General features: G+C 39.2%; 1 protein-coding gene across 5 annotated transcripts in view; it reads left to right on the plus strand.

Annotated features, from left to right (window-relative positions):
- Positions 1-27,571, plus strand: part of utrn (utrophin) — a 274,929-nt gene that overhangs the window by 40,569 nt on the left and 206,789 nt on the right. For 4 of the 5 annotated variants that reach the window (XM_073874808.1, XM_073874812.1, XM_073874811.1 and 1 more), the window contains exon 3: positions 25,309-25,370. In XM_073874808.1, the coding sequence (XP_073730909.1) occupies positions 25,309-25,370 (62 nt within the window). Of the gene's footprint in view, positions 1-18,866; positions 19,037-25,308; positions 25,371-27,571 lie in introns of those variants that run through there. The other variant, XM_073874809.1, reaches the window with a different exon arrangement.

Genomic DNA, 27,571 nt, shown 5'->3' on the forward strand with positions numbered 1-27,571 from the left:
AGAATGTTTATGCGATTGACACCAAAAGTGGTCAACATGATGCCAAGACATAGTAGATGATAAATTGCGAAGGGATTTTTGATATTTCGAACGTTGTTCCCATGACAACGCGTCAAACTTTACTTTCATTTTAAAGGCATATTTAAGCCCTTCAGTTGCATGCAGTGAACTTTTCAATACTCCTTCTAGGATATTCATGCGATTGACACCAAACGTGGTCAACATGATGCTGAGACATTGGAGATGATAAAATGCGAAGGGATTTTTGACATCTCGAACGCTGTTGCCATGGCAACGCATCAAAGTTTACTATTATTTCAGGAATATTTAAGCCTCTTGGCATGCTTAGATTTACTTGAAATTTGGCACACACATCAGAGTTGTCAACTGTTAAGTGTTGACAAACAGGTCAGACATAGGTGTGCCTCTTAAGTCGCTCACTAGCGCCCCTGTTTGTCCAAAATGTGGGGTTTCTTTTACCTACAGTCCCCAATTGGGTCAGTAACAACATAAATAGTCCACTGATATTTACCCACTTGATGCACTTGCCCACCGTGCATTGTTTTCTTGGAGGCACCGTGTAGCGGTAAAAAAACGTGCGAGGGCCCGCCATCGCTGCTTGCAGCTATATTTAGGGCCCGAGCACCGAGGAGCAGGCCAGAATGGCCTGCACCGAAAGGTGCGAAGCCCTATTGTTTTTGCTCGGATTATTATTTTTTTTATTTTTATTTTTATTTTTATTTTTATTATTATTATTTTTTTTTAACACTTTTGGGCACTTTGGGTGCCTAAACATACTCGAAAACTCTTGAAGTTTGGAACAGACGTCAGAGTCGTCGGCCATCAGGTCTGGGCAAAGGCTGGAACACGGGCGTGGCAGGGGGGCTCTGTAGCGCCCCCTGTAATGCAAAAACAAACATTGGGGCACAGATCGGGCAAACATGTACGCACATGTACGAGAGTTGGTACGCATATAGATCTCATCGACCTGAACAACTTTCGCCCTCTAACATTTTAGCTCCGCCCAACAGGAAGTCGGCCATTTTGGATTGTTTAAAAAATGCATGCAGTGAACTTTTAAATACTCCTCCTAGAGGATTCATGCAAATGACACCAAACGTGGTGAACATGATGTCGAGACATTGTACTTGCTAAATTGCGAAGGGATTTTTGATATCTCGAACGGTTCTGCCATGGCGAGCCGACAAAGTTGTGGCGAAATCAGAGAAACAGGAAGTGTCTAATATCTAAGGCAAAAAATGTCTTATTGTGATGACACGCGGGGTGTTTGTTCATCTGAAGATTCCGATCGCATCGATGTGCCTATTGTGACTCCCGGGTATAGCGCCACCACCAGGCGCCAGGAAGTGTGTCAGTCACAAAGCTGGATTTTTTTTAAAGTTCCATGCAATGTTCTTTTAAATACTCCTTCTAGGATTTTCATGCGATTGACACCAAAAGTGGTCACCATGATGCCGAGACATTGTAGATGATAAATTGCGAAGGGATTTTTGATATCTCAAACGCTGTTTCCATGGCAACCTGTCAAACTTTACTTTCATTTTAAAGGCATATTTAAGCCTTTCAGTTGCATACAGATAACTTTTAAATACTCCTTCTAGGATTTTCATGCGATTGACACCAAAAGTGGTCAACATGATGCTGAGACATTGTAGATGATAAATTGCGAAGGAATTTTTGACATCTCGAACGCTGTTCCCATGGCAACGTGTCAAACTTTACTTTAATTTCAGGCATGTTTAAGGCTCTTGGCGTGCTTAGTTGAACTTTAAATTTGGCACCCACATCAGAGTTTTCGGCTGTTAAGTGGTGACAAAAAGGTCAGACATAGGCGTGTCTCTTAAGTGGCTCACTAGTGCCCCTGTTTGTCTAAAATGTGGGGTTTCTTTTACCTACAGTCCCCAAATGGCTCAGAAACAACATTAAATAGCCCACTGATATTTTATCCACTTGATGCCCTTGCCCACCGTGCATCGTTTTCTCGGACGCACCGTGTAGCGGTAAAAAAACGTGCGAGGGCCCGCCATTGCTGCTTGCAGCTATATTTAATATTTTTATTTATTAGGGCCCGAGCACCGAGGAGCAGGCCAGAATGGCCTGCACCGAAAGGTGCGAAGCCCTATTGTTTTTGCTCGGATTATTAGGGCCCGAGCACCGAGGAGCAGGCCAGAATGGCCTGCACCGAAAGGTGCGAAGCCCTATTGTTTTCCTTAGGATTATTATTATTTTTTTTTTTTTTTTTTTTTTCAACACTTGACCTAATTTGGGTCCTTTAACATACTCGAAAACTCTTGAAACTTGGCACACATGTCAGAGTCCCGTACCACTAGGATCATGCAAAGGCTGAAACACGGGCGTGGCACTGGGGCTCTGTAGCGCCCCCTGTAATGCAAAAACAAACATTGGTGCACAGATTGGGCAAGCATGTACGCACATGTACGAAAGTTGGTACGTATATAGATCTCATCGACCCGAACAACTTTCGCCCTCTAACATTTTAGCTCCGCCCAACAGGAAGTCCGCCATTTTGGATTGTTTAAAAAATGCATGCGGTAAACTTTTGAATACTCCTCCTAGGGGATTCATGCAAATGACACCAAAAGTGGTGATCATGATGTCAAGACATTGGACTTGCTAAATTGCGAAGGGATTTTTGATATCTCGAACGGTGTTGCCATGGCGAAGCAGCAAAGTCATGGCGAAATCAGAGAAACAGGAAGTGTCTAATATCTATGGCAAAAAATATCTTATTGTGATGCCATGCGGGGTGTTTGTTCGTCTGAAGATTCCGATCGCATCGATGCGCCTATTGTGACTCCTGGGTATAGCGCCACCACCAGGCGGCAGGAAGTGTGTCAGTTACAAAGCTGGATTTTTTTGACAGTTCAATGCAATGTTCTTTTAAATACTCCTTCTAGAAAAATCATGCAATTGACACCAAAAGTAATCAACATGATGACGAGACATGGTAGATGATAAATTGCGAAGGGATTTTTGATATCTCGAACGTTGTTCCCATGGCAACGTGTCAAACTTTACTTTCATTTTAAAGGCATATTTAAGCCTTACAGTTTCATGCAGTGAACTTTTAAATACTCCTTCTAGGATATTCATGCGATTGACACCAAAAGTGGTCAACATGATGCTGAGACATGGTAGATGATAAATTGCGAAGGGATTTTTGATATCTTGAATGTTGTTCCCATGGCAACGCGACAAATTTTACTTTCATTTTAAAGGCTTATTTAAGCATTACAGTTGCATGCGATGTTCTTTTAAATACTCCTTCTAGGTAAATAATGTTATTGACACCAGAAGTGGTCAACATGATGCTGAGACATTGTAGATGCTAAATTGCGAAGGAATTTTTGACATCTTGAACGCTGTTCCCATGGCAACACGTCAAACTTTACTTTTATTTCAGGCATATTTAAGGCTCTTGGCATGCTTAGATTAAATTTAAATTTGGCAAACACATCAGAGTTGTCGGCTGTTAAGTGTTGACAAAAACGTCAGATAAAGGCGTGTCTATTTAGTGTCTCACTAACGCCCCCATTTGTCTAAAATGTGGGGTTTCTTTTACCTACAGTACCTAAATGGATCAGTAGCAACATGAAATAGTCCACTGATATTTACCCACTTGATGCACATGCCCACGTGCATCGTTTTCTCGGAGGCACCGTGTAGCGGTAAAAAAACGTGCGAGGGCCCGCCATCGCTGCTTGCAGCTATATTTAGGGCCCGAGCACCGAGGAGCAGGCCAGAATGGCCTGCACCGAAAGGTGCGAAGCCCTATTGTTTTTGCTCGGATTTATTCTTTTTTTTTTTTTTTTTTTTTTTTTTTTTAGGGCCCGAGCACCGAGGAGCAGGCCAGAATGGCCTGCACCGAAAGGTGCGAAGCCCTATTGGTTTTGCTCGAATTTATTATTTTTTTTTTTTTTTTTTTTTTTTTTTTTTTTTAACACTTTTGGGCATTTTGGGTGCCTTAACATACTCGAAAACTCTTGAAATTTGGCACAGACGTCAGAGTCGTCCGTCATTGCAAACGGGCAAAGGCTGGAACACGGGCGTGGCACGGGGGCTCTGTAGCGCCCCCTGTAATGCAAAATAAAACATTGATGCACAGATTGTGCAAACATGTACGCACATGTACGAGAGTTGGTACGCATATAGATCTCATCGACCCGAACAACTTTCACCCTCTAACATTTAAGCTCCGCCCAACAGGAAGTCAGCTATTTTGGATTGTTTAAAAAATGCATGCGTTGAACTTTTGAATACTCCTCCTAGAGGATGCATGCGATTGACACCAAAAGTGGTGAACATGATGTCGAGACATTGGACTTGCTAAATTGCGAAGGGATTTTTGATATCTCGAACGGTTCTGCCATGGCGAGCCGACAAAGTTGTGGCGAAATCAGAGAAACAGGAAGTGTCTAATATCTAAAGCAAAAAATGTCTTATTGTAATGACACGCGGGGTGTTTGTTCGTCTGAAGATTCCGATCGCATCGATGTGCCTATTGTGAGTCTCGGGTATAGCGCCACCACCAGGCGCAAGGAAGTGTGTCAGTCACAAAGCTGGATTTTTTTGAAAGTTCCATGCAATGTTCTTTTAAATACTCCTTCTAGGATTTTCATGCGATTGACACCAAAAGTGGTCACCATGATGCCGAGACATTGTAGATGATAAATTGCGAAGGGATTTTTGATATCTCAAACGCTGTTCCCATGGCAACCTGTCAAACTTTACTTTCATTTTAAAGGCATATTTAAGCCTTTCATACAGTTAACTTTTAAATACTCCTTCTAGGATTTTCATGCGATTGACACGAGAAGTGGTCAACATGATGCCGAGACATTGTAGATGATAAATTGCGAAGGGATTTTTGATATCTCAAACGCTGTTCCCATGGCAACGCGTCAAACTTTACTTTCATTTTAAAGACATATTTAAGCCTTTCAGTTCCATACAGTTAACTTTTAAATACTCCTTCTAGGATTTTCATGCGATTTACACGAGAAGTGGTCAACATGATGCCGAGACATTGTAGATGATAAATTGCGAAGGGATTTTTGATATCTCAAATGCTGTTCCCATGGCAACCTGTCAAACTTTACTTTCATTTTAAAGGCATATTTAAGCCTTTCAGTTCCATACAGTTAACTTTTAAATACTCCTTCTAGGATTTTCATGCGATTTACACGAGAAGTGGTCAACATGATGCCGAGACATTGTAGATGATAAATTGCGAAGGGATTTTTGATATCTCAAATGCTGTTCCCATGGCAACCTGTCAAACTTTACTTTCATTTTAAAGGCATATTTAAGCCTTTCATACAGTTAACTTTTAAATACTCCTTCTAGGATTTTCATGCGATTGACACGAGAAGTGGTCAACATGATGCCGAGACATTGTAGATGATAAATTGCGAAGGGATTTTTGATATCTCAAACGCTGTTCCCATGGCAACGCGTCAAACTTTACTTTCATTTTAAAGACATATTTAAGCCTTTCAGTTCCATACAGTTAACTTTTAAATACTCCTTCTAGGATTTTCATGCGATTTACACGAGAAGTGGTCAACATGATGCCGAGACATTGTAGATGATAAATTGCGAAGGGATTTTTGATATCTCAAATGCTGTTCCCATGGCAACCTGTCAAACTTTACTTTCATTTTAAAGGCATATTTAAGCCTTTCATACAGTTAACTTTTAAATACTCCTTCTAGGATTTTCATGCGATTGACACGAGAAGTGGTCAACATGATGCCGAGACATTGTAGATGATAAATTGCGAAGGGATTTTTGATATCTCAAACGCTGTTCCCATGGCAATGCATCAAACTTTACTTTCATTTTTACACATATTTAAGGCTGACAGTTACATGCTGTGAACCTTTAAATACTCCTCGTATGGTATTCATGCGATTGACACCAGAAGTGGTCAACATGATGCCGAGACATTGTAGATGATAAATTGCGAAGGAATTTTAGACATCTCGAACGCTGTTCTCATGGCAACGCGTCAAACTTTACTTTAATTTCAGGCATGTTTAAGGCTCTTTGCGTGCTTAGTTGAACTTTAAATTTGGCACACACATCCAGAGATGTATAAAGTACTAGGGACCCAGACTTGAGTAAAAGTACAAGTGCTCTATCAAAAAAGTGAGCACACCACTTAAAGGAACACGCCCAGATTTTGGGAATTTAGCTTATTCACCGTATCCCCCAGAGTTAGATAAGTCCATACATACCTCTCTCATCTCCGTGCGTGCTGTAACTCTGTCTGACGCAGCCCCCGCTAGCTTAGCTTAGCACAAAGACTGGAAGTGGGTGGCTTTAGCTAGCATACTGCTCCCAATAAGTGACAAAATAACGCGATCATTTTCCTATTTATGTGTTGTGATTTGTATAGTCAAACCGTGTACAAATAACAAGGTGATATGAGACACAGCGATCTTTTAACAGTATACATACTGAGAACTATATTCTCTGAAGACGAAGCACTGCTACATGGGCGGAGTGATCTGCTCGCAGCACACGAGAAGCCCCTGGTGAGGAGCAGAGAGTTCGGTCAGAATTGTGCAAATCACTCCGCCCATGCGGCAGTGCTTCGTCTTCAGAGAATATAGTTCTCAGTATGTATACTGTTAAAAGACCGCTGTGTCTCATATCACCTTGTTATTTGTACACGGTTTGACTATACAAATCACAACACATAAATAGGAAAATGATCGCGTTATTTTGTCACTTATTGGGAGCAGTATGCTAGCTAAAGCCACCCACTTCCAGTCTTTGTGCTAAGCTAAGCTAGCGGGGGCTGCGTCAGACAGAGTTACAGCACGCACGGAGATGAGAGAGGTATGTATGGACTTATCTAACTCTGGGGGATACGGTGAATAAGCTAAATTCCCAAAATCTGGGCGTGTTCCTTTAAGTGGAAGTACTGAAGTATTAAACATGTTTTGTACTTAAGTATTGCAAGTAGTTTATTTTAAAATATACTACTCAAGTACTGAAAGTAAAAGTACAAGTATTGTGTAATGTAGTTATTAAAGAAAACAGTCAAAAGTTTGAATATAATATTGTTTATATTATTTCAAATGTTTAAGCTAAAGGACACTCACAATTGCTTTGGCTGTAGCAGGAGTACAAGGACAGGAATGTTCAGATTAATTTAACTAATATGGCAATAGAGAATTCAGAATTAATAAAATATTAGTTGATGTAATGGTAATAGGTAAAGGTACAAGATGTTTCAATGTATTTAGGTTTCCTTCTTTCGCGCACACTCTCCCTTTCTCGCGAATTCTCTCTCTCTATCGGTCTCTCTCGTCTACTTTGGTTCTCTCTTCACTTCACATTTGTCCACAACTGCGGCTCATATTTGTGAGTGAGAGGGAGGGAGGGGTCCGCTCTTCACTATCTCCTATTGGTTTAGACCACAATCTGTGTGTGTTTCTAATGTGTATCACCGCTCCGGCAGTGATAATGTAGGTTTGGAATGATTCGTAACATTTGAGTGTAACGAGTAACTATGCAGCACATAAAAAATTTATTGGAGTAAAAGTATTAAACTCATCGAAAATATGTACTGAAGTAAAAGTGGAAGTAGGAGAAAAAAATAATACTTCAGTAGAGTACAGATACTGCCTATTAGTACTTAAGTACAGTAGTGAAGTAGTTCTACTTCGTTACTATACATCTCTGCACACATCAGAGTTTTCGGCTGTTAAGTGTTGACAAAAAGGTCAGACATAGGCGTGTCTCTTAAGTGGCTTACTAGTGCACCTGTTTGTCTAAAATATGGGGTTTCTTTTACCTACAGTCCCCAAATGGCTCAGAAACAACATTAAATAGCCCACTGATATTTTACCCACTTGATGCCCTTGCCCACCGTGCATCGTTTTCTCGGACGCACTATGTAGCGGTAAAAAAACGTGCGAGGGCCCGCCATTGCTGCTTGCAGCTATATTTTTTTATTATTATTTTTATTTTTTTTAACACTTTTGGGCATTTTGGGTGCCTTAACATACTCGAAAACTCTTGAAATTTGGCACAGACGTCAGAGTCGTCCGTCATTGCGAACGGGCAAAGGCTGGAACACGGGCGTGGCACGGGGGCTCTGTTGCGCCCCCTGTAATGCAAAAACAAACAGGAGTGCGCAGATCGGGCAAACATGTACGCACATTTACGAAAGTTGGTACACATATAGATCTCATCGACCCGAACAACTTTCGCCCTCTAACATTTTAGCTCCGCCCAACAGGAAGTCCGCCATTTTGGATTGTTTAAAAAATGCATGCCGTGAACTTTTGAATACTCCTCCTAGGGGATTCATGCAAATGACACCAAACGTGGTGATCATGATGTCAAGACATTGGACTTGCTAAATTGCTAAGGGATTTTTGATATCTCGAACGGTGTTGCCATGGCGAAGCGGCAAAGTCATGGTGAAATCAGAGAAACAGGAAGTGTCTAATATCTATGGCAAAAAATATCTTATTGTGATGACACACGGGGTGTTTGTTCGTCTGAAGATTCCGATCGCATCGATGCGCCTATTGTGACTCCCGGGTATAGCGCCACCACCAGGCGCCAGGAAGTGTGTCAGTCACAAAGCTGGGTTTTTTTGACAGTTCCAGGCAATGTTCTTTTAAGTACTCCTTTTAGAAAAATCATGCAATTGACACCAAAAGTGGTCAACATGATGCTGAGGCATAGTAGATGATAAATTGCGAAGGGATTTTTGATATCTCGAACGCTGTTCCCATGGCAACTTGTCAAACTTTACTTTCATTTTAAAGGCATATTTAAGCCTTACAGTTTCATGCAGTGAACTTTTAAATACTCCTTCTAGGATATTCATGCGATTGACACCAAAAGTGGTCAAAATGATGCTGAGACATTGTAGATGATAAATTGCGAAGGATTTTTGACATCTCGAACGCTGTTCCCATGGCAACACGTCAAACTTTACTTTTATTTCAGGCATATTTAAGGCTCTTGGCGTGCTTAGATTAAATTTAAATTTGGCACACACATCAGAGTTGTCGGCTGTTAAGTGTTGACAAAAAGGTCAGATAAAGGTGTGTCTATTTAGTGTCTCACTAGCGCCCCCGTTTGTCTAAAATGTGGGGTTTCTTGTACCTACAGTACCTAAATGGATCAGTAGCAACATGAAATAGTCCACTGATATTTACCCACTTGATGCCCTTGCCCACCGTGCATCGTTTTTTCTGAGGCACCGTGTAGCAGTAAAAAAACGTGCGAGGGCCCGCCATCGCTGCTTGCAGCTATATTTATTTTTTTTATTATTAGGGCCCGAGCACCGAGGAGCAGGCCAGAATGGCCTGCACCGAAAGGTGCGAAGCCCTATTGTTTTTGCTCGGATTATTATTAGGGCCCGAGCACCGAGGAGCAGGCCAGAATGGCCTGCACCGAAAGGTGCGAAGCCCTATTGGTTTTGCTCGAATTTATTATTATTTTTTTTTATTTATTTTTTTTTTAACACTTTTGGGCATTTTGGGTGCCTTAACATACTCGAAAACTCTTGAAATTTGGCACAGACGTCAGAGTCGTCCGTCATTGCAAACGGGCAAAGGCTGGAACACGGGCGTGGCACGGGGGCTCTGTAGCGCCCCCTGTAATGCAAAATAAAACATTGATGCACAGATCGTGCAAACATGTACGCACATGTACGAGAGTTGGTACACATATAGATCTCATCGACCCGAACAACTTTCGCCCTCTAACATTTAAGCTCCGCCCAACAGGAAGTCGGCTATTTTGGATTGTTTAAAAAATGCATGCGTTGAACTTTTGAATACTCCTCCTAGAGGATGCATGCGATTGACACCAAAAGTGGTGAACATGATGTCGAGACATTGGACTTGCTAAATTGCGAAGGGATTTTTGATATCTCGAACGGTTCTGCCATGGCGAGCCGACAAAGTTGTGGCGAAATCAGAGAAACAGGAAGTGTCTAATATCTAAAGCAAAAAAATGTCTTACTGTAATGACACGCGGGGTGTTTGTTCGTCTGAAGATTCCGATCGCATCGATATGCCTATTGTGAGTCTCGGCTATAGCGCCACCACCAGGCGCCAGGAAGTGTGTCAGTCACAAAGCTGGATTTTTTTGACAGTTCCATGCGATGTTCTTTTAAATACTCCTTCTAGGATTTTCATGCGATTGACACCAAAAGTGGTCACCATGATGCCGAGACATTGTAGATGATAAATTGCGAAGGGATTTTTGATATCTCAAACGCTGTTCCCATGGCAACGCATCAAACTTTACTTTCATTTTAAAGGCATATTTAAGCCTTTCAGTTCCATACAGTTAACTTTTAAATACTCCTTCTAGGATTTTCATGCGATTGACACGAGAAGTGGTCAACATGATGCCGAGACATTGTAGATGATAAATTGCGAAGGGATTTTTGATATCTCAAACGCTGTTCCCATGGCAACCTGTCAAACTTTACTTTCATTTTAAAGGCATATTTGAGCCTTTCATACAGTTAACTTTTAAATACTCCTTCTAGGATTTTCATGCGATTGACACGAGAAGTGGTCAACATGATGCCGAGACATTGTAGATGATAAATTGTGAAGGGATTTTTGATATCTCAAACGCTGTTCCCATGGCAATGCATCAAACTTTACTTTCATTTTTACACATATTTAAGGCTGACAGTTACATGCTGTGAACCTTTAAATACTCCTCGAAGTGGATTCATGCGATTGACACCAGAAGTGGTTAACATGATGCTGAGACATTGTAGATGATAAATTGCGAAGGAATTTTCAGACATCTCGAACGCTGTTCCCATGGCAACGCGTCAAACTTTACTTTAATTTCAGGCATGTTTAAGGCTCTTGGCATGCTTCGTTGAACTTTAAATTTGGCACACACATCCAGAGATGTATAAAGTACTAGGGACCCAGACTTGAGTAAAAGTACAAGTGCTCTATCAAAAAAGTGAGCACACCACTTAAGTGGAAGTACTGAAGTATTAAACATGTTTTGTACTTAAGTATTGCAAGTAGTTTATTTTAAAATATACTACTCAAGTACTGAAAGTAAAAGTACAAGTATTGTGTAATGTAGTTATTAAAGAAAACAGTCAAAAGTTTGAATATAATATTGTTTATATTATTTCAAATGTTTAAGCTAAAGCACACTCACAATTGCTTTGGCTGTAGCAGGAGTACAAGGACAGGAATGTTCAGATTAATTTAACTAATATGGCAATAGAGAATTCAGAATTAATAAAATATTAGTCGATGTAATGGTAATAGGTAAAGGTACAAGATGTTTCAATGTATTTAGGTTTCATTCTTTCGCGCACACTCGCCCTTTCTCGCGAATTCTCTCTCTCTATCGGTCTCTCTCGTGCACTTTGGTTCTCTCGTCACTTCACATTTGTCCACAACTGCGGCTCATATTTGTGAGTGAGAGGGAGGGAGGGGTCCGCTCTTCACTATCTCCTATTGGTTTAGACCACAATCTGTGTGTGTTTCTAATGTGTATCACCGCTCCGGCAGTGACAATGTGGGTTTGGAATGATTCGTAGCATTTGAGTGTAACGAGTAACTATGCAGCACATAAAAAATGTATTGGAGTAAAAGTATTAAACTCATCGAAAATATGTACTGAAGTAAAAGTGGAAGTAGGAGAAAAAAATAATACTTCAGTAGAGTACAGATACTGCCTATTAGTACTTAAAGGGATACTTCACCGATTTAGCATTCAGCTTTGTATCTGTAGAAACCCGGCAGTATTACTGAATGACCATGTTTCCCTCCATCATTTCCCCCTGAGAGGAGAGATATCTGCATTTTGGTTCTGCAAAAAAGTCCTCCGATGATGCAAAAATCGTCATATTACATCATCGGAGGACTTTTTTGCAGAACCAAAATGCAGATATCTCTCCTCTCAGGGGGAAATGAGGGAGGGAAACATGGTCATTCAGTAATACTGCCGGGTTTCTACAGATACAAAGCTGAATGCTAAATCGGTGAAGTATCCCTTTAAGTACAGTAGTGAAGTAGTTCTACTTCGTTACTATACATCTCTGCACACATCAGAGTTTTCGGCTGTTAAGTGTTGACAAAAAGGTCAGACATAGGCGTGTCTCTTAAGTGGCTCACTAGTGCACCTGTTTGTCTAAAATGTGGGGTTTCTTTTACCTACAGTCCCCAAATGGCTCAGAAACAACATTAAATAGCCCACTGATATTTTACCCACTTGATGCCCTTGCCCACCGTGCATTGTTTTCTCGGACGCACCGTGTAGCTGTAAAAAAACGTGCGAGGGCCCGCCATTGCTGCTTGCAGCTATATTTAGGGCCCGAGCACCGAGGAGCAGGCCAGAATGGCCTGCACCGAAAGGTGCGAAGCCCTATTGGTTTTGCTCGAATTTATTATTTTTTTTTTTATTTTTTTTTTTATTTTTTTTAACACTTTTGGGCATTTTGGGTGCCTTAACATACTCGAAAACTCTTGAAATTTGGCACAGACATCAGAGTCGTCCGTCATTGCGAACGGGCAAAGGCTGGAACACGGGCGTGGCACGGGGGCTCTGTAGCGCCCCCTGTAATGCAAAAAAAACCATTGATGCACAGATCGTGCAAACATGTACGCACATGTACGAGAGTTGGTACGCATATAGATCTCATCGACCCGAACAACTTTCGCCCTCTAACATTTAAGCTCCGCCCAACAGGAAGTCAGCTATTTTGGATCGTTTAAAAAATGCATGCGTTGAACTTTTGAATACTCCTCCTAGAGGAATCATGCGATTGACACCAAAAGTGGTGAACATGATGTCCAGACATTGGACTTGCTAAATTGCGAAGGGATTTTTGATATCTCGAACGGTTCTGCCATGGCGAGCTGACAAAGTTGTGGCGAAATCAGAGAAACAGGAAGTGTCTAATATCTAAGGCAAAAAATGTCTTATTGTAATGACACGCGGGGTGTTTGTTCATCTGAAGATTCCGATCGCATCGATGTGCCTATTGTGACTCCCGGGTATAGCGCCACCAGCAGGCGCCAGGAAGTGTGTCAGTCACAAAGCTGGATTTTTTTGAAAGTTCCATGCAATGTTCTTTTAAATACTCCTTCTAGGATTTTCATACGATTGACACCAAAAGTGGTCACCATGATGCCGAGACATTGTAGATGATAAATTGCGAAGGGATTTTTGATATCTCAAACGGTATTCCCATGGCAACGCGTCAAACTTTACTTTCATTTTAAAGGCATATTTAGGCCTTTCAGTTTTATACAGTTAACTTTTAAATACTCCTTCTAGGATTTTCATGCGATTGACACGAGAAGTGGTCAACATGATGCCGAGACACTGTAGATGATAAATTGCGAAGGGATTTTTGATATCTCAAACGCTGTTCCCATGGCAACCTGTCAAACTTTACTTTCATTTTAAAGGCATATTTAAGCCTGTCAGTTGCATACAGTTAACTTTTAAATACTCCTTCTAGGATTTTCATGCGATTGACACGAGAAGTGGTCAACATGATGCTGAGACATTGTAGATGATAAATTGCGAAGGGATTTTTGATATCTCAAACGCTGTTCCCATGGCAACCTGTCAAACTTTACTTTCATTTTAAAGGCATATTTAAGCCTTTCAGTTGCATACAGTTAACTTTTAAATACTCCTTCTAGGATATTCATGCGATTGACACGAGAAGTGGTCAACATGATGCTGAGACATTGTAGATGATAAATTGCGAAGGGATTTTTGATATCTCAAACGCTGTTCCCATGGCAATGCATCAAACTTTACTTTCATTTTTACACATATTTAAGGCTGACAGTTACATGCTGTGAACCTTTAAATACTCCTCGTATGGGATTCATGCGATTGACACCAGAAGAGGTTAACATGATGCCGAGACATTGTAGATGATAAATTGCGAAGGAATTTTAGACATCTCGAACGCTGTTCCCATGGCAACGCGTCAAACTTTACTTTAATTTCAGGCATGTTTAAGGCTCTTGGCGTGCTTAGTTGAACTTTAAATTTGGCACACACATCCAGAGATGTATAAAGTACTAGGGACCCAGATTTGAGTAAAAGTACAAGTGCTCTATCAAAAAAGTGAGCACACCACTTAAGTGGAAGTACTGAAGTATTAAACATGTTTTGTACTTAAGTATTGCAAGTAGTTTATTTTAAAATATACTACTCAAGTACTGAAAGTAAAAGTACAAGTATTGTGTAATGTAGTTATTAAAGAAAACAGTCAAAAGTTTGAATATAATATTGTTTATATTATTTCAAATGTTTAAGCTAAAGGACACTCACAATTGCTTTGGCTGTAGCAGGAGTACAAGGACAGGAATGTTCAGATTAATTTAACTAATATGGCAATAGAGAATTCAGAATTAATAAAATATTAGTCGATGTAATGGTAATAGGTAAAGGTACAAGATGTTTCAATGTATTTAGGTTTCCTTCTTTCGCGCACACTCGCCCTTTCTCGCGAATTCTCTCTCTCTATCGGTCTCTCTCGTGCACTTTGGTTCTCTCTTCACTTCACATTTGTCCACAACCGAGGCTCATATTTGTGAGTGAGAGGGAGGGAGGGGTCCGCTCTTCACTATCTCCGATTGGTTTAGACCACAATCTGTGTGTGTTTCTAATGTGTATCACCGCTCCGGCAGTGATAATGTAGGTTTGGAATGATTCGTAACATTTGAGTGTAACGAGTAACTATGCAGCACATAAAAAATTTATTGGAGTAAAAGTATTAAACTCATCGAAAATATGTACTGAAGTAAAAGTGGAAGTAGGAGAAAAAAATAATACTTCAGTAGAGTACAGACACTGCCTTTTAGTACTTAAGTACAGTAGTGAAGTAGTTCTACTTCGTTACTATACATCTCTGCACACATCAGAGTTTTCGGCTGTTAAGTGTTGACAAAAAGGTCAGACATAGGCGTGTCTCTTAAGTGGCTCACCAGTGCACCTGTTTGTCTAAAATGTGGGGTTTCTTTTACATACAGTCCCCAAATGGCTCAGAAACAACATTAAATAGCCCACTGATATTTTACCCACTTGATGCCCTTGCCCACCGTGCATCGTTTTCTCGAACGCACCGTGTAGCGGTAAAAAAACGTGCGAGGGCCCGCCATTGCTGCTTGCAGCTATATTTATTATTTTTTTTTTTATTTTTTTTTTACGTTTCGGGGCAATTTGGGGGCCTTAACATACTCAAAAACTCTTGAAAATTGGCAGAGATGTCAGAGTCGTCGGCCATTAGGACCCGGCAAAGGCTGGAACTCGGGCGTGGCAAGGGAGCTCTGTAGCGCCCCCTGTAATGCAAAAACAAACATTGGGGCACAGATCGGGCAAAAATGTACGCACATGTACGAGAGTTGGTACGCATATAGATCTCATCGACCCGAACAACTTTTACCCTCTAACATTTTAGCTCCGCCCAACAGGAAGTCGGCTATTTTGGATTGTTTAAAAAGTGCATACGGTGAACTTTTAAATACTCCTCCCAGGGGCTTCATGGGATTGACACCAAACGTGGTGATCATGATGTCGAGACATTGGACTTGCTAAATTGCGAAGGGATTTTTGATATCTCGAACGGTTCTGCCATGGCGAGGCGACAAAGTTGTGGCGAAATCAGAGAAACAGGAAGTGTCTAATATCTAAGGCAAAAAATTTCTTATTGTAATGACATGCGGGGTGTTTGTTCGTCTGAAGATTCCGATCGCATCGATGTGCCTATTGTAAGTCTCGGGTATAGCGCCACCACCAGGCGCCAGGAAGTGTGTCAGTCACAAAGCTGGATTTTTTTGAAAGTTCCATGCAATGTTCTTTTAAATACTCCTTCTAGGATTTTCATACGATTGACACCAAAAGTGGTCACCATGATGCCGAGACATTGTAGATGATAAATTGCGAAGGGATTTTTGATATCTCAAACGGTATTCCCATGGCAACGCGTCAAACTTTACTTTCATTTTAAAGGCATATTTAAGCCTTTCAGTTTTATACAGTTAACTTTTAAATACTCCTTCTAGGATTTTCATGCGATTGACACGAGAAGTGGTCAACATGATGCCGAGACACTGTAGATGATATATTGCGAAGGGATTTTTGATATCTCAAACGCTGTTCCCATGGCAACCTGTCAAACTTTACTTTCATTTTAAAGGCATATTTAAGCCTTTCAGTTGCATACAGTTAACTTTTAAATACTCCTTCTAGGATTTTCATGCGATTGACACGAGAAGTGGTCAACATGATGCCGAGACATTGTAGATGATAAATTGCGAAGGGATTTTTGATATCTCAAACGCTGTTCCCATGGCAATGCATCAAACTTTACTTTCATTTTTACACATATTTAAGGCTGACAGTTACATGCTGTGAACCTTTAAATACTCCTCGTATGGGATTCATGCGATTGACACCAGAAGTGGTCAACATGATGCAGAGACATTGTAGATGATAAATTGCGAAGGAATTTTAGACATCTCGAACGCTGTTCCCATGGCAACGCGTCAAACTTTACTTTAATTTCAGGCATGTTTAAGGCTCTTGCCGTGCTTAGTTGAACTTTAAATTTGGCACACACATCCAGAGATGTATAAAGTACTAGGGACCCAGACTTGAGTAAAAGTACAAGTGCTCTATCAAAAAAGTGAGCACACCACTTAAGTGGAAGTACTGAAGTATTAAACATGTTTTGTACTCAAGTATTGCAAGTAGTTTATTTTAAAATATACTACTCAAGTACTGAAAGTAAAAGTACAAGTATTGTGTAATGAAGTTATTAAAGAAAACAGTCAAAAGTTTGAATATAATATTGTTTATATTATTTCAAATGTTTAAGCTAAAGGACACTCACAATTGCTTTGGCTGTAGCAGGAGTACAAGGACATGAATGTTCAGTTTAATTTAACTAATATGGCAATAGAAAATTCAGAATTAATAAAATATTAGTCGATGTAATGGTAATAGGTAAAGGTACAAGATGTTTCAATGTATTTAGGTTTCCTTCTTTCGCGCACACTCGCCCTTTCTCGCGAATTCTCTCTCTCTATCGGTATCTCTCGTGCACTTTGGTTCTCTCTTCACTTCACATTTGTCCACAACCCCGGCTCATATTTGTGAGTGAGAGGGAGGGAGGGGTCCGCTCTTCACTATCTCCTATTGGTTTAGACCACAATCTGTGTGTGTTTCTAATGTGTATCACCGCTCCGGCAGTGATAATGTAGGTTTGGAATGATTCGTAACATTTGATTGTAACGAGTAACTATGCAGCACATAAAAAATGTATTGGAGTAAAAGTATTAAACTCATCGAAAATATGTACTGAAGTAAAAGTGGAAGTAGGAGAAAAAAATAATACTTCAGTAGAGTACAGATACTGCCTATTAGTACTTAAGTACAGTAGTGAAGTAGTTCTACTTCGTTACTATACATCTCTGCACACATCAGAGTTTTCGGCTGTTAAGTGTTGACAAAAAGGTCAGACATAGGCGTGTCTCTTAAGTGGCTCACTAGTACCCCTGTTTGTCTAAAATGTGGGGTTTCTTTTACCTACAGTCCCCAAATGGCTCAGAAACAACATTAAATATCCCACTGATATTTTACCCACTTGATGCCCTTGCCCACCGTGCATCGTTTTCTCGGACGCACCGTGTAGCGGTAAAAAAACGTGCGAGGGCCCGCCATTGCTGCTTGCAGCTATATTTTTTATTTGTTTAGGTAAAGTCTGTTTAAAAGACTGTTTAAAAAAATTGATTTAATATTAAGCTAAATGAACTCAGATTTTCTACTTGAATTTTTTTTCTTAAAATTATACATGCATGTGTGCATATTTATATATACATAATTAATATACACAGTTTACACACATATGTGATGTAAACAAAAACTTTTATTCTGTTATAGATTAATCATGATTAATCATTATGCATCCCTATTTGTAGGAACTGAAGGTCTGGGAACCATGTCCGCTTTGAATGGCCATAGACAGGACATATGACTGACACATAAAGCAACCAATCATGTTTCGCTTTGTGCTACATCACGTTTAGAACCATGGAGATTTCGGCACAATAACAGATGGGTGTTCAACCATCATTCACAAATGTCTCTAACAGCAATATAAAACATGTTAAAATATCTTGCATACTTTTAAAAATGCAACATTTATTTGATATTAATGAAGGATACTGTCACAGTTGTAAACACAGCAGCTTTCTTCTTCGATCAGACGTGTTGTTTCCAGACACACGTCTATATTCAACCAATAAGAGGACGACTTTGAATCTGCTGAAGTGTTTCAAGTTCAAGTTTTGTGTATGTTTCAGACATTCAGCTAACGGTCTGTGTGCGTGGAGATCTGAGACTGGGGGTTCGCTGGTTCGAGACTAGAAAGACTCTAGGGCTGAACCAGGATCAGGTCACGGAGCCAGGGCTTTTTTTCTTATGTTGAGTTCTTAAAAAGGGGCAAGAGTGACGCCAAAAGAGCTGTTTTTGTTTAACCAGAGAAGTTCGATAGGTTTAAAGATGGCCATAAACTCCTCATGACTTCTTTTGCATGCACTGTCGTGTTTGAGTACAAGAGAGAATGATTAGAAACGTGTTTAACAAACAAGGAAGTACGTCTTTATTTTTAGAATGATGGCATGTGTGTGTTGATGTACGTCATTGGTTTGTGTGTGTGTGTGTCTGTTTCTGTTACTCTGACAGGATGTGAGCTGACACACAATACGTTGAGAGCAACTTGCCACATATTTTCTCCCAGCATGCATTGCATGCAGCAGCATCTCTCTCCTCAGACATCATCTGAACTTCCTGTGTGTAGTTTTTCTCCGTATCTCTTTTCATCCCTGTGTTCTTCTCCTCAATGGAGCGGATGGTGTGAACATGAGTAAGTGGTTGCAGTGGAGAAAGCGCAGCTTCTTTAGGAAACACAGGAAGAAGTTTTCTTTCCCTCAGTTAGGTAAGTGCTCAACTCTTCACTTCCTGATTCACAACACGTCTTTTATCTTTTGTTGAGCTGTGTTTTCATGCAGTTCGTTCTGAAGCCACTTATATGACGGTGGGCATCTCATGACAGATGGGTCGTTGGATGTTGGATTAGCTTTAGCATCTGTAGATGAGTTGTTTGTTTGTTTGTTTATTTGTGCATGCATAGCTCACCTGCAGTAAATTCATTTGTTTGAAACCAACAGTATTAATGGTAAATTGTGTTGTTTATTAAAAGTTTAAAAGCCTAAAAAGAAATAATACTCGTGTGCCAGTTTAGGATTCAGCTATAAATAAGCTATTTTGATTCTGCTGAAATCTGTAACTGCTTTCAAAACATTTTTCTGACCAGCTTGACACATCAACATTTGCTTAAACATTCGTCAAGACTTTAGGGTGCCACTGGTTACCGATAAATTAGTTACTTTCTGAAAACTGTTAAACTTATTCTTTAAAGCGTGTTTATACATTTCATTATTCCATCACATTACATTTGGTTATCATGGTGACATGTCATATGGTTGTCAGGGCGACCCATGAAGCCGGTCATGCTCTTGGCCCTGTGCATGCTGGGATGTTTTTTTTCACAGAGACGTGTGTGTATTCTGTTAGTGGAGCACAACATACATTCCCACCCCACCTTCTCTCTCTCTCTTTCTCTCTCTCTCTCTCTCTCTCTCTCTCTCTCTCTCTCTCTCTCTCACTCTCTCTCTCTCTCTCTATCTCTCTCTCACTTGTTGATAAAGTGGGCACAGAGGATAGAGGAATGTGAGGTTGGACAGTAGAACCGCTTTTGTTTTTGCTTGTGATCTTTCATCTGTTGGTTTATGACTCTATGGCTTCACACAGTATGAAACTCAGAGGTAGGTAACTGTAGACTTTATTCATATTCGTGCTGTGAAGGGCACTAATGTTGAATTTGTGTATGTAGAGTGATTAGAAATATGACCTGGATGTATCTTCATGAGGTTGGTTATCGCTGTCTACTTAGACCTGTTTATCCTAGTCCTAGACTAAAATGTATGTTTGAGCTGCTTTAATCTCAAAAAACCTTTTTGACAAATTTTCACATATATCAGCGCCGTTGATTTGTCTCAAGATGCACACCAGTATAGTTTTTAAAGGGTTTGTTTGTAAAAACTACATAATAGTCCTAAAATAACTAAGGCCTAATACTGGATTAATGTGAAGCCTGTCTGGGAAACCGCTCGTGATGTTTATGTTTCTTGGTGGTATGATGAGCAACGTTGGCCCTATGTACATGACGATTGGACAGTTTGTGTGTGTTAAGGATGTAAACGTGAGCCGCAAAAATTAGATAATGCTCTCGGCATATATTAAACGTTTATCAAAAACTTGCGCATCAAATCTTGGCCTCAGGCCATTCATACAGGTTCATTAAGAGTTTAATAAAAATGCGTATGCACAAGAAAACATGTTGTATGCACTTAATGTAGATGGTTTTGCATCTGAGCTCTTCATATACAAAAAAGTTTTTTCTAGTGCTTTTCTGGGGCAATTCTTATTTCTAGGTCATATTTTTGTTTATTGATGCTCAACTGCTTTTCGTCTCCAGTCAGCTGATACCCTACATAGCCATGCTTGTGTTATGTCTGGTCATGGTTGTGGTCCTAATCATCTTTTAAAAAAATTGTGCTTGTTACTGAGTAGCTTTAAAATAAAAATAAATTGGATAAATGCATGGAGTGGTGTGATTTGAAAGCGTCATACTGTACACTTTAGTTTTAATATGTGTTTTGTCTGTACTGTATATGGGACGTAAAACTTGCATTTATTTTATAAGACGAATGCTGTTTTTGAAATCGTGTTGTTGGTAAATGAGAGTTTTTCTTCCACTTTATCTCCCGCTTATATGATGCAGACAAGCTCAGGCAGGAGACCAAGAGGATCCACCTCCTCAATTATGGGAATTTTATGCATTATGGAATGTCCCATGTCAAAATAAACCCCATATCAGCAGTTAAAACGCAGCTTGGATCAAAACACACAGACACGCATACCTACTTAGCAAATGAAATGAGGGCGTACCGTACACGTTTCTCTACAGAAAATCTTTGCTGGTGTGTTGCTTGTATGTTATTCTGCTTGCTGAGTGGCCCAAAATCAAACAGTTATTTTTCCTCCCCACACGCATCCTGAGTATATATCTTTACTGTAAGTAGGGATGGGCGATATGGCCTAAAACAATGTATCACGGTAATTTCAGTTGTTTGTTGGGGTGACGATACAAATGGCGATAAATTATTCTCTTCTGTAAAATATCAGATTATGTTATGTTTAAGTTGTGAATGGCAACATGTCTTTTGTCAAACAAACAGTCAATTCGTTCCATCATTTACTTTGCTTATCATAAGGGACGCAATTAGCAAATGGGCTGGCAATTTTTGTCTGGGTGGGATTTTTCTTACCCCTAGGTCCACTTGAGGTTTTTGCCTCCGTTGCCTCGCGTATCTTCAGACATTCTTCATTCTCTGGTTTGTGTTTCAGATGGTGGAACAAATTGGACGTGTTTCCAATCTTTGTAACCACAGTTTTTCTGCAAACTTTGCATATTACGGTAGTTTGCTCCTCATCTGATCTTCCAGTTCCAAATTGTGAAGGTACCTCCTCGATTAACAACAAGCACCTCCTCAGCCTCACGTCTGCCTTTCGCCATGCTTGCTTTTACTGCGCACGTGAATCAGGCGCACACAAACTACATCACCAACACGACTTCTCATTATTATCGCGAGGAGACCGTTTTTCATCGTGATGAGAATTTTCAACTGCATATCGCAAATGATAAGATATGGACCATCCCTAACTGTAAGTCAATAGGATTTACAGTCCTTCATTTGTAAATCAGTACTACCTAATGGCATGCCAGTGAGCTAAAATAGTTGTAAAACTGAGCACTGATACTAATCATGCTGATATTATGACATTTTTACACCTGTGTTTTTTGATCTTTGGCCTCAGATGTGATAGAAGACACTGTATGTTATTGTCTACATGTTGTAATGCAGGAATGCACTTTACTGCATGTCAGACATGCTTGCAACCAATCACACAGTGTGAAACAGTGCAGCGTAACGAACGATTAACACACACACACACACACACACACACACACACACACACACACACACACACACACACACACAGCTATTTGTTGCTGTATAGAGTCACTCTAGGAATGTCAGGGTTTAGATAAAAGGCAAGTGTTTGCCTGTGCGTGTATGAGGGATGTGCGTTTATCATTGCATATTTCTAATGACAGCAAAATCCCATATTCAGTCACAAAACCATTGTTCTGTGTACATAATTTTAGTGTATACCTCAGAATATTAATGTTGAACTCGCAGAATGTACAAACACAAGATTGTAAAGTCTCAAAACACTTCTAACATTGTAGATTTTAGATTAAACTGTCTTCTACTGTGACCAGATTTATTAGTACAGGTCAAATACTGTCATATACGGGACCACAGTTTGAAGAGACTGTTGCTGAGCAAGTTAGATAAACTGTTGTTGTGTTTTAGTTGTTTGTGTGATATTCAACAGTACCTGTCGAAACGATTTGTGGCATCCGGGTTACTGTGTATTATATTAGTTTTGGTTGTTATCTGGGAATAACAAACCTGCAAATTAGGGCTGCACGATAAATCGCATGTGATTGTCATGTGCATCTCATCAGTAAAGCTGGTTCTTTGACTACTAGTAAATCACCATCACCTGCTTTCAGATGGAGCAGCATTTACTAAACAAAGTTGTAGTTCACTGACAATCGAGTAGTGATGCACCGATGTATCGGCCGCCAATATTTATCGGCCGATTTTTGATGAATTTGAAACCATCGGCAATAGCACGAGAAAGGTCGATACCGATTGTTTATTAATTAACTGCATAAAGAAATCCATTATATGTAAAAAATGAGTTAATGTTGTTAATAAAATAAATGCTGAATAGCAAAAACCACTTTTGAAGGTTGTCATGCTTTCTTATTATATTTATTTTAGCTTAATTTGTGCCTCTCTTATTATGTTGTTCAGTTGAATGTTAATAATTAGATCAAATCCATGTTCAGTAAAAATAATTTGATGCAGAAATAAACTAGCTAATAGACCAACTGTATTGTATACAAGTGTTTAATATCGGTATCGGCCAGAAGTTGTCTGTTTAAATCGGTATCGGCCAAAAAAAAATCCTATCGGTGCATCCCTACAATCGAGGCTATTTTGCCTTAATTATTGGGGACGTATCGCCTGTGATATGTATGTGATTTGGCCGAGCTTGTCAGTGAACTATGGCTTTGTGTAGTAAATGCTGCTCCATCTGAAAGCAGGTGATGGTGATTTGTTATTCCCAGATAGCAACCAATCAAAACTAATAACATACGGTAACCCGTATGCTTCAAATCATTTTGACAGTGACAGTAGATGCGGTTTATCGTGCAGCCTTACTGCAAATGTCGCGACTGGCCATTTAGAATCAAGCATTCCACTGAGCTGTCTAATAACTATAGTTACAGCAGTTGTAGTTTTTTTCCTAATTATTTTGCCAATTTTCTCACCATTGCACAAGTAAAATTTTCAGAGTGTCATTTTTTACTATATTTATTTTACGTTATTTAACAAATAATTTTTTTTTACATTAAAATATTATAGGGCCTTTTTACACCAGGTCACATCTCTGATCAGATAGCTATAGATAGACGTAAAACTGTATTTGCATTTAACCACATAAATGAGTCTTGGCTAAACGGATATTAATCTGATTTTCTATTCCTGTGCAAAATGCAAATAACCCATTTATTACTCTGCTTTAATAAACTTGCAACAGCGCTTATATAGCACTGTATGTTGAGCAGCGGACCAACGCCTGCATGCACGGTCAAGCACGAGCAGAGAGAGAGAAAGACGGCGGCAAGATTGACAGGAGATGAGAGAGGAAAAAGTTAACAAAGCGCTCTAACAAAAAGCTTATTTTTGTTAGACCTAAAGATGACCATTTACATCTTTTGATGATAATTGGTTTACTTCTTGTGTGTGATTGGTTCGTTTCCTGCCGCTGTTTTGTGTCTGGTTGTTTTTTTACTAAGATGGGTTGGTTTCTCACTGCTGTTTCGTGTGCATGTATGTTGTAGTTTCTTCATCTCTGTAGCTTGAGGCACATTCCTGACTTTTTGCCCTTCATTTACACCGCCACACACACAAAAGAGCAGGTGACCTGGCAGACTGGTGGTCTTAACCTTTGGTCTAAGGTTCATGCTGGTTTACACAGTGCTGACCGGAACGGCAGTATTAGTTCATGTAGTTTATGTAGTTTATGTTTTGGATACTGTTTGTGTGTGAGAAACACCACTCACACAAGTTTTGTATAGATTTAAAAAGGAACATTATACTGACATATTTTGATTGACAGACAGTAGCTGTGTTTCTATTACAGATTTGCACAAAACGTAAGCATTATTTTCTAAATGCTGACAAAAGACACATTTATTTTACGTGTTTCCATTGGCATTGCAATTCGCAATGTCACTTTGCACAATTTAAAGGGTAGTGGAAATGCAGCTACTGTGATGTGTCGGTATGTTTAAGAGGGCTTTGATCTAGTTATGGGTAAGTGCACACAACTTTTTCAAACTTTGGTTGTGTTTGGGGTGGCATACTAAATTTTCCAGTCACTGTTTCTAAATGTCACCTGCATTAAAAGTATAGCGGAGGATTTTCTCGAATTTTAGAAAAGAACCGCCTTCTCCACTTTAAAAAAAAATGCAATTGCGCAACACTCCTGATTGACAACTAGGAGGACCAATAGTCTTGATAATCCACCTGGAAAAAGAAAATCTTCCGCTATACCTTTAACCACATTGTGCAGTATACTACAAAGCTTAATGTATGGAATGGATATAATGTTGTTTCCCACAATGCATTGCAGAATGGCAAACTTGCATCACTCCTAACACCAGTGCAATATGTTGGTCTGTTTTTCACAAGGCTATGGCTCAGAAAGGATTTCCCTATTATGGCCAATAACTGATATGATAACTGTAATAAAAATTATTGTATTATAAAATATCTCATTCAATACAATAAAATAGTTCTTGTTACATGTGAAGAAGAGTTTGATATGTTTTTTGCTTTGTACTTATTCTCGCACAAACTTCCACTGAATTATGATGTGCTATAATATCAGTCCTTTTATCTTTATTCATCACTCTCTTTCTTCTTATCTTCCCTTCAGATGAACATGACGCTGTCCAGAAGAAAACCTTCACAAAGTGGATCAATGCTCAGTTCTCCAAGGTAAGCAAAGAGTCCCAGCTGAGCTCCTGCTGAACTTCTGAACCGCTACTTTTATGGCTGATCTCAGTGCTCGTCTCTTGAAGAATTTCTCACGTTGTGCCAGAGATCTGAAACCGTAGACCTTTTAAACTCTTGTGTTTATCTTTTAGGCAAAGAGGCACTCGAGGCTTTGATATACTTTAAATATAGTTACAACTAAACTGAGCACGACACTCAGTGGAGTGATCAGATTTACAATACAACCTTATCACATAAAATATATGGACACAGATGTTCATTCAAATTTTTATTTCGGTGTCCATCTGTTTGTACATATTAACTTTGTGATAATGTGTTGCATATCAGAGCTGTCAGTGTATTGTGATCCTTTCATGTAGCTCTATTGGAAAACATATAATTAGAGATACACCGATATTTTACCTGCCAATACCGATAGACAATTAATTAGACTGATATCTGTCAATACTGATAGTTTGGTGGTTATGTTAATGGAACACGCTGACTTTTTGGGACTTTAGTTTATTCACTGTATCCCCCAGAGTTAGATAAGTCCATACATACCCTTTTTGTATCTCTGTGCGTGTCGTAACTCTGACTGACGTACCCACCGCTAGCCTAGCTTAGCACAAGAGTGGAAGTAAATGGCTCCAGCTCCCAATAAGTGACAATATAACGCCAACATTTTCCTATTTCTATGTTGTGATTTGTATAGTCACGGCGTGAACAAATAACAAGGTCATATGAGACACAGCCGTCTTTTAACCGTATACATACTGGGAACTATATTCTCAGAAGGTGAAGCACTGCTACTTGGGCGGAGTTGGCATTATTTTGTCACTTAATGGGAGCAGTATGCTAGCTGGAACCATTTTCTTCTAGTCTTTGTGCTAAGCTAGGCTAGCGGTGGGTGTGTCAGACAGAGTTACGGCATGCACAGAGATATAAAGGGTAACTCTGGGGGATACGGTGAATAAGCTAAGTCCCCAAAAGTCGGTGTGCTCCTTTAACTTGCATTAACTAAATTCTGAAGATAATATTTTCTGAATGTTATTCATTCATATAATGACCATTACTACTGAATTAATACTGAAAAACTCATTTTCATTGACAGGATATATTGTTAATGACTATAGGCTGTTTTATTTTGCGAAAAATCGCTTTTATGGATCAATACAGATTATTGGCAAATGTTTCGGCGCATCTCTACAAATGACTTTCTTACTTGGTATTTTTGTCTTATCTAAAAATCTTAAATTGAGAAAATAAGTTTAAGTGAATTTGTGCTTAAAACAAGCAAAAAATCTGCCAAATGTTACTTTTTTCGTAAACACTTAATTCAAGAAAAATTTGCTTACCCCATTGGCAGATTTTTTTTAGCTTGTTTAACGTATAAATTCACTTAAATTGTATATTTTTTGTCTAAAAACTAGATTTATTTTCTTTTAATTTTGCTCATCAAGAACATGCATCTTGATTTAAGAATTTTTAGATATTTACTTAGTACTTAGTAAGAAGTCATTGTCAACTTAAATGTTACACTGACAGATACATACACTGCAAAAATGATTTTCAAGGAAAAAAAATGTTAGTATTTTTGTCTTGTTTTCAGGAAAAATATCAAAAAGTTCTTAAATTAAGATGCTTTTTCTTGATGACCAAAACGACACGAGAAAATAAGTCTAGTTTTTAGACCAAAAATATCAAATTTATATTATTTTGTGCATAAAACAAGCAAAAATCTGCCAATAGCAAATTTTTCTTGAATGTTTCTTGAATTTAGTGTTTAGGAAAAAAGTTTTTTTCATAGGAAAAAAAGATTTTTTGCTTACTCCATTGGCAGATTTTTTGCTTGTTTTATGCACAAAATCACTTAAATTTGATATTTTTGGTCTAAAAACTAAACTTATACTTTGGTCGTTTTGCTAATCAAGAAAAAACTTTTTGATTTAAGAATTTTTAGATGGTTTTTACTGAAAACAAGACAAAGATACTAAGAAATTATTTTCTTGAAAATAATTTTTTTTTTGCAGCGTAAAGGGTCCTTAACCATTTGTTAAAAAGATATTACATATTACTATTCATAATATATGAGTATAAGCATATTTTTAAGACAATATATAAAAATATTAAAGTCGCCATGAAACAGAAGAAGCGATTACCTAATTTTCCACATGGTGACATATATCCGAGTGAAATCGGCT

The sequence above is a fragment of the Misgurnus anguillicaudatus genome, chromosome 13, assembly GCF_027580225.2.
Source record: "Misgurnus anguillicaudatus chromosome 13, ASM2758022v2, whole genome shotgun sequence".
Taxonomy (NCBI): Eukaryota; Metazoa; Chordata; class Actinopteri; order Cypriniformes; family Cobitidae; genus Misgurnus; species Misgurnus anguillicaudatus.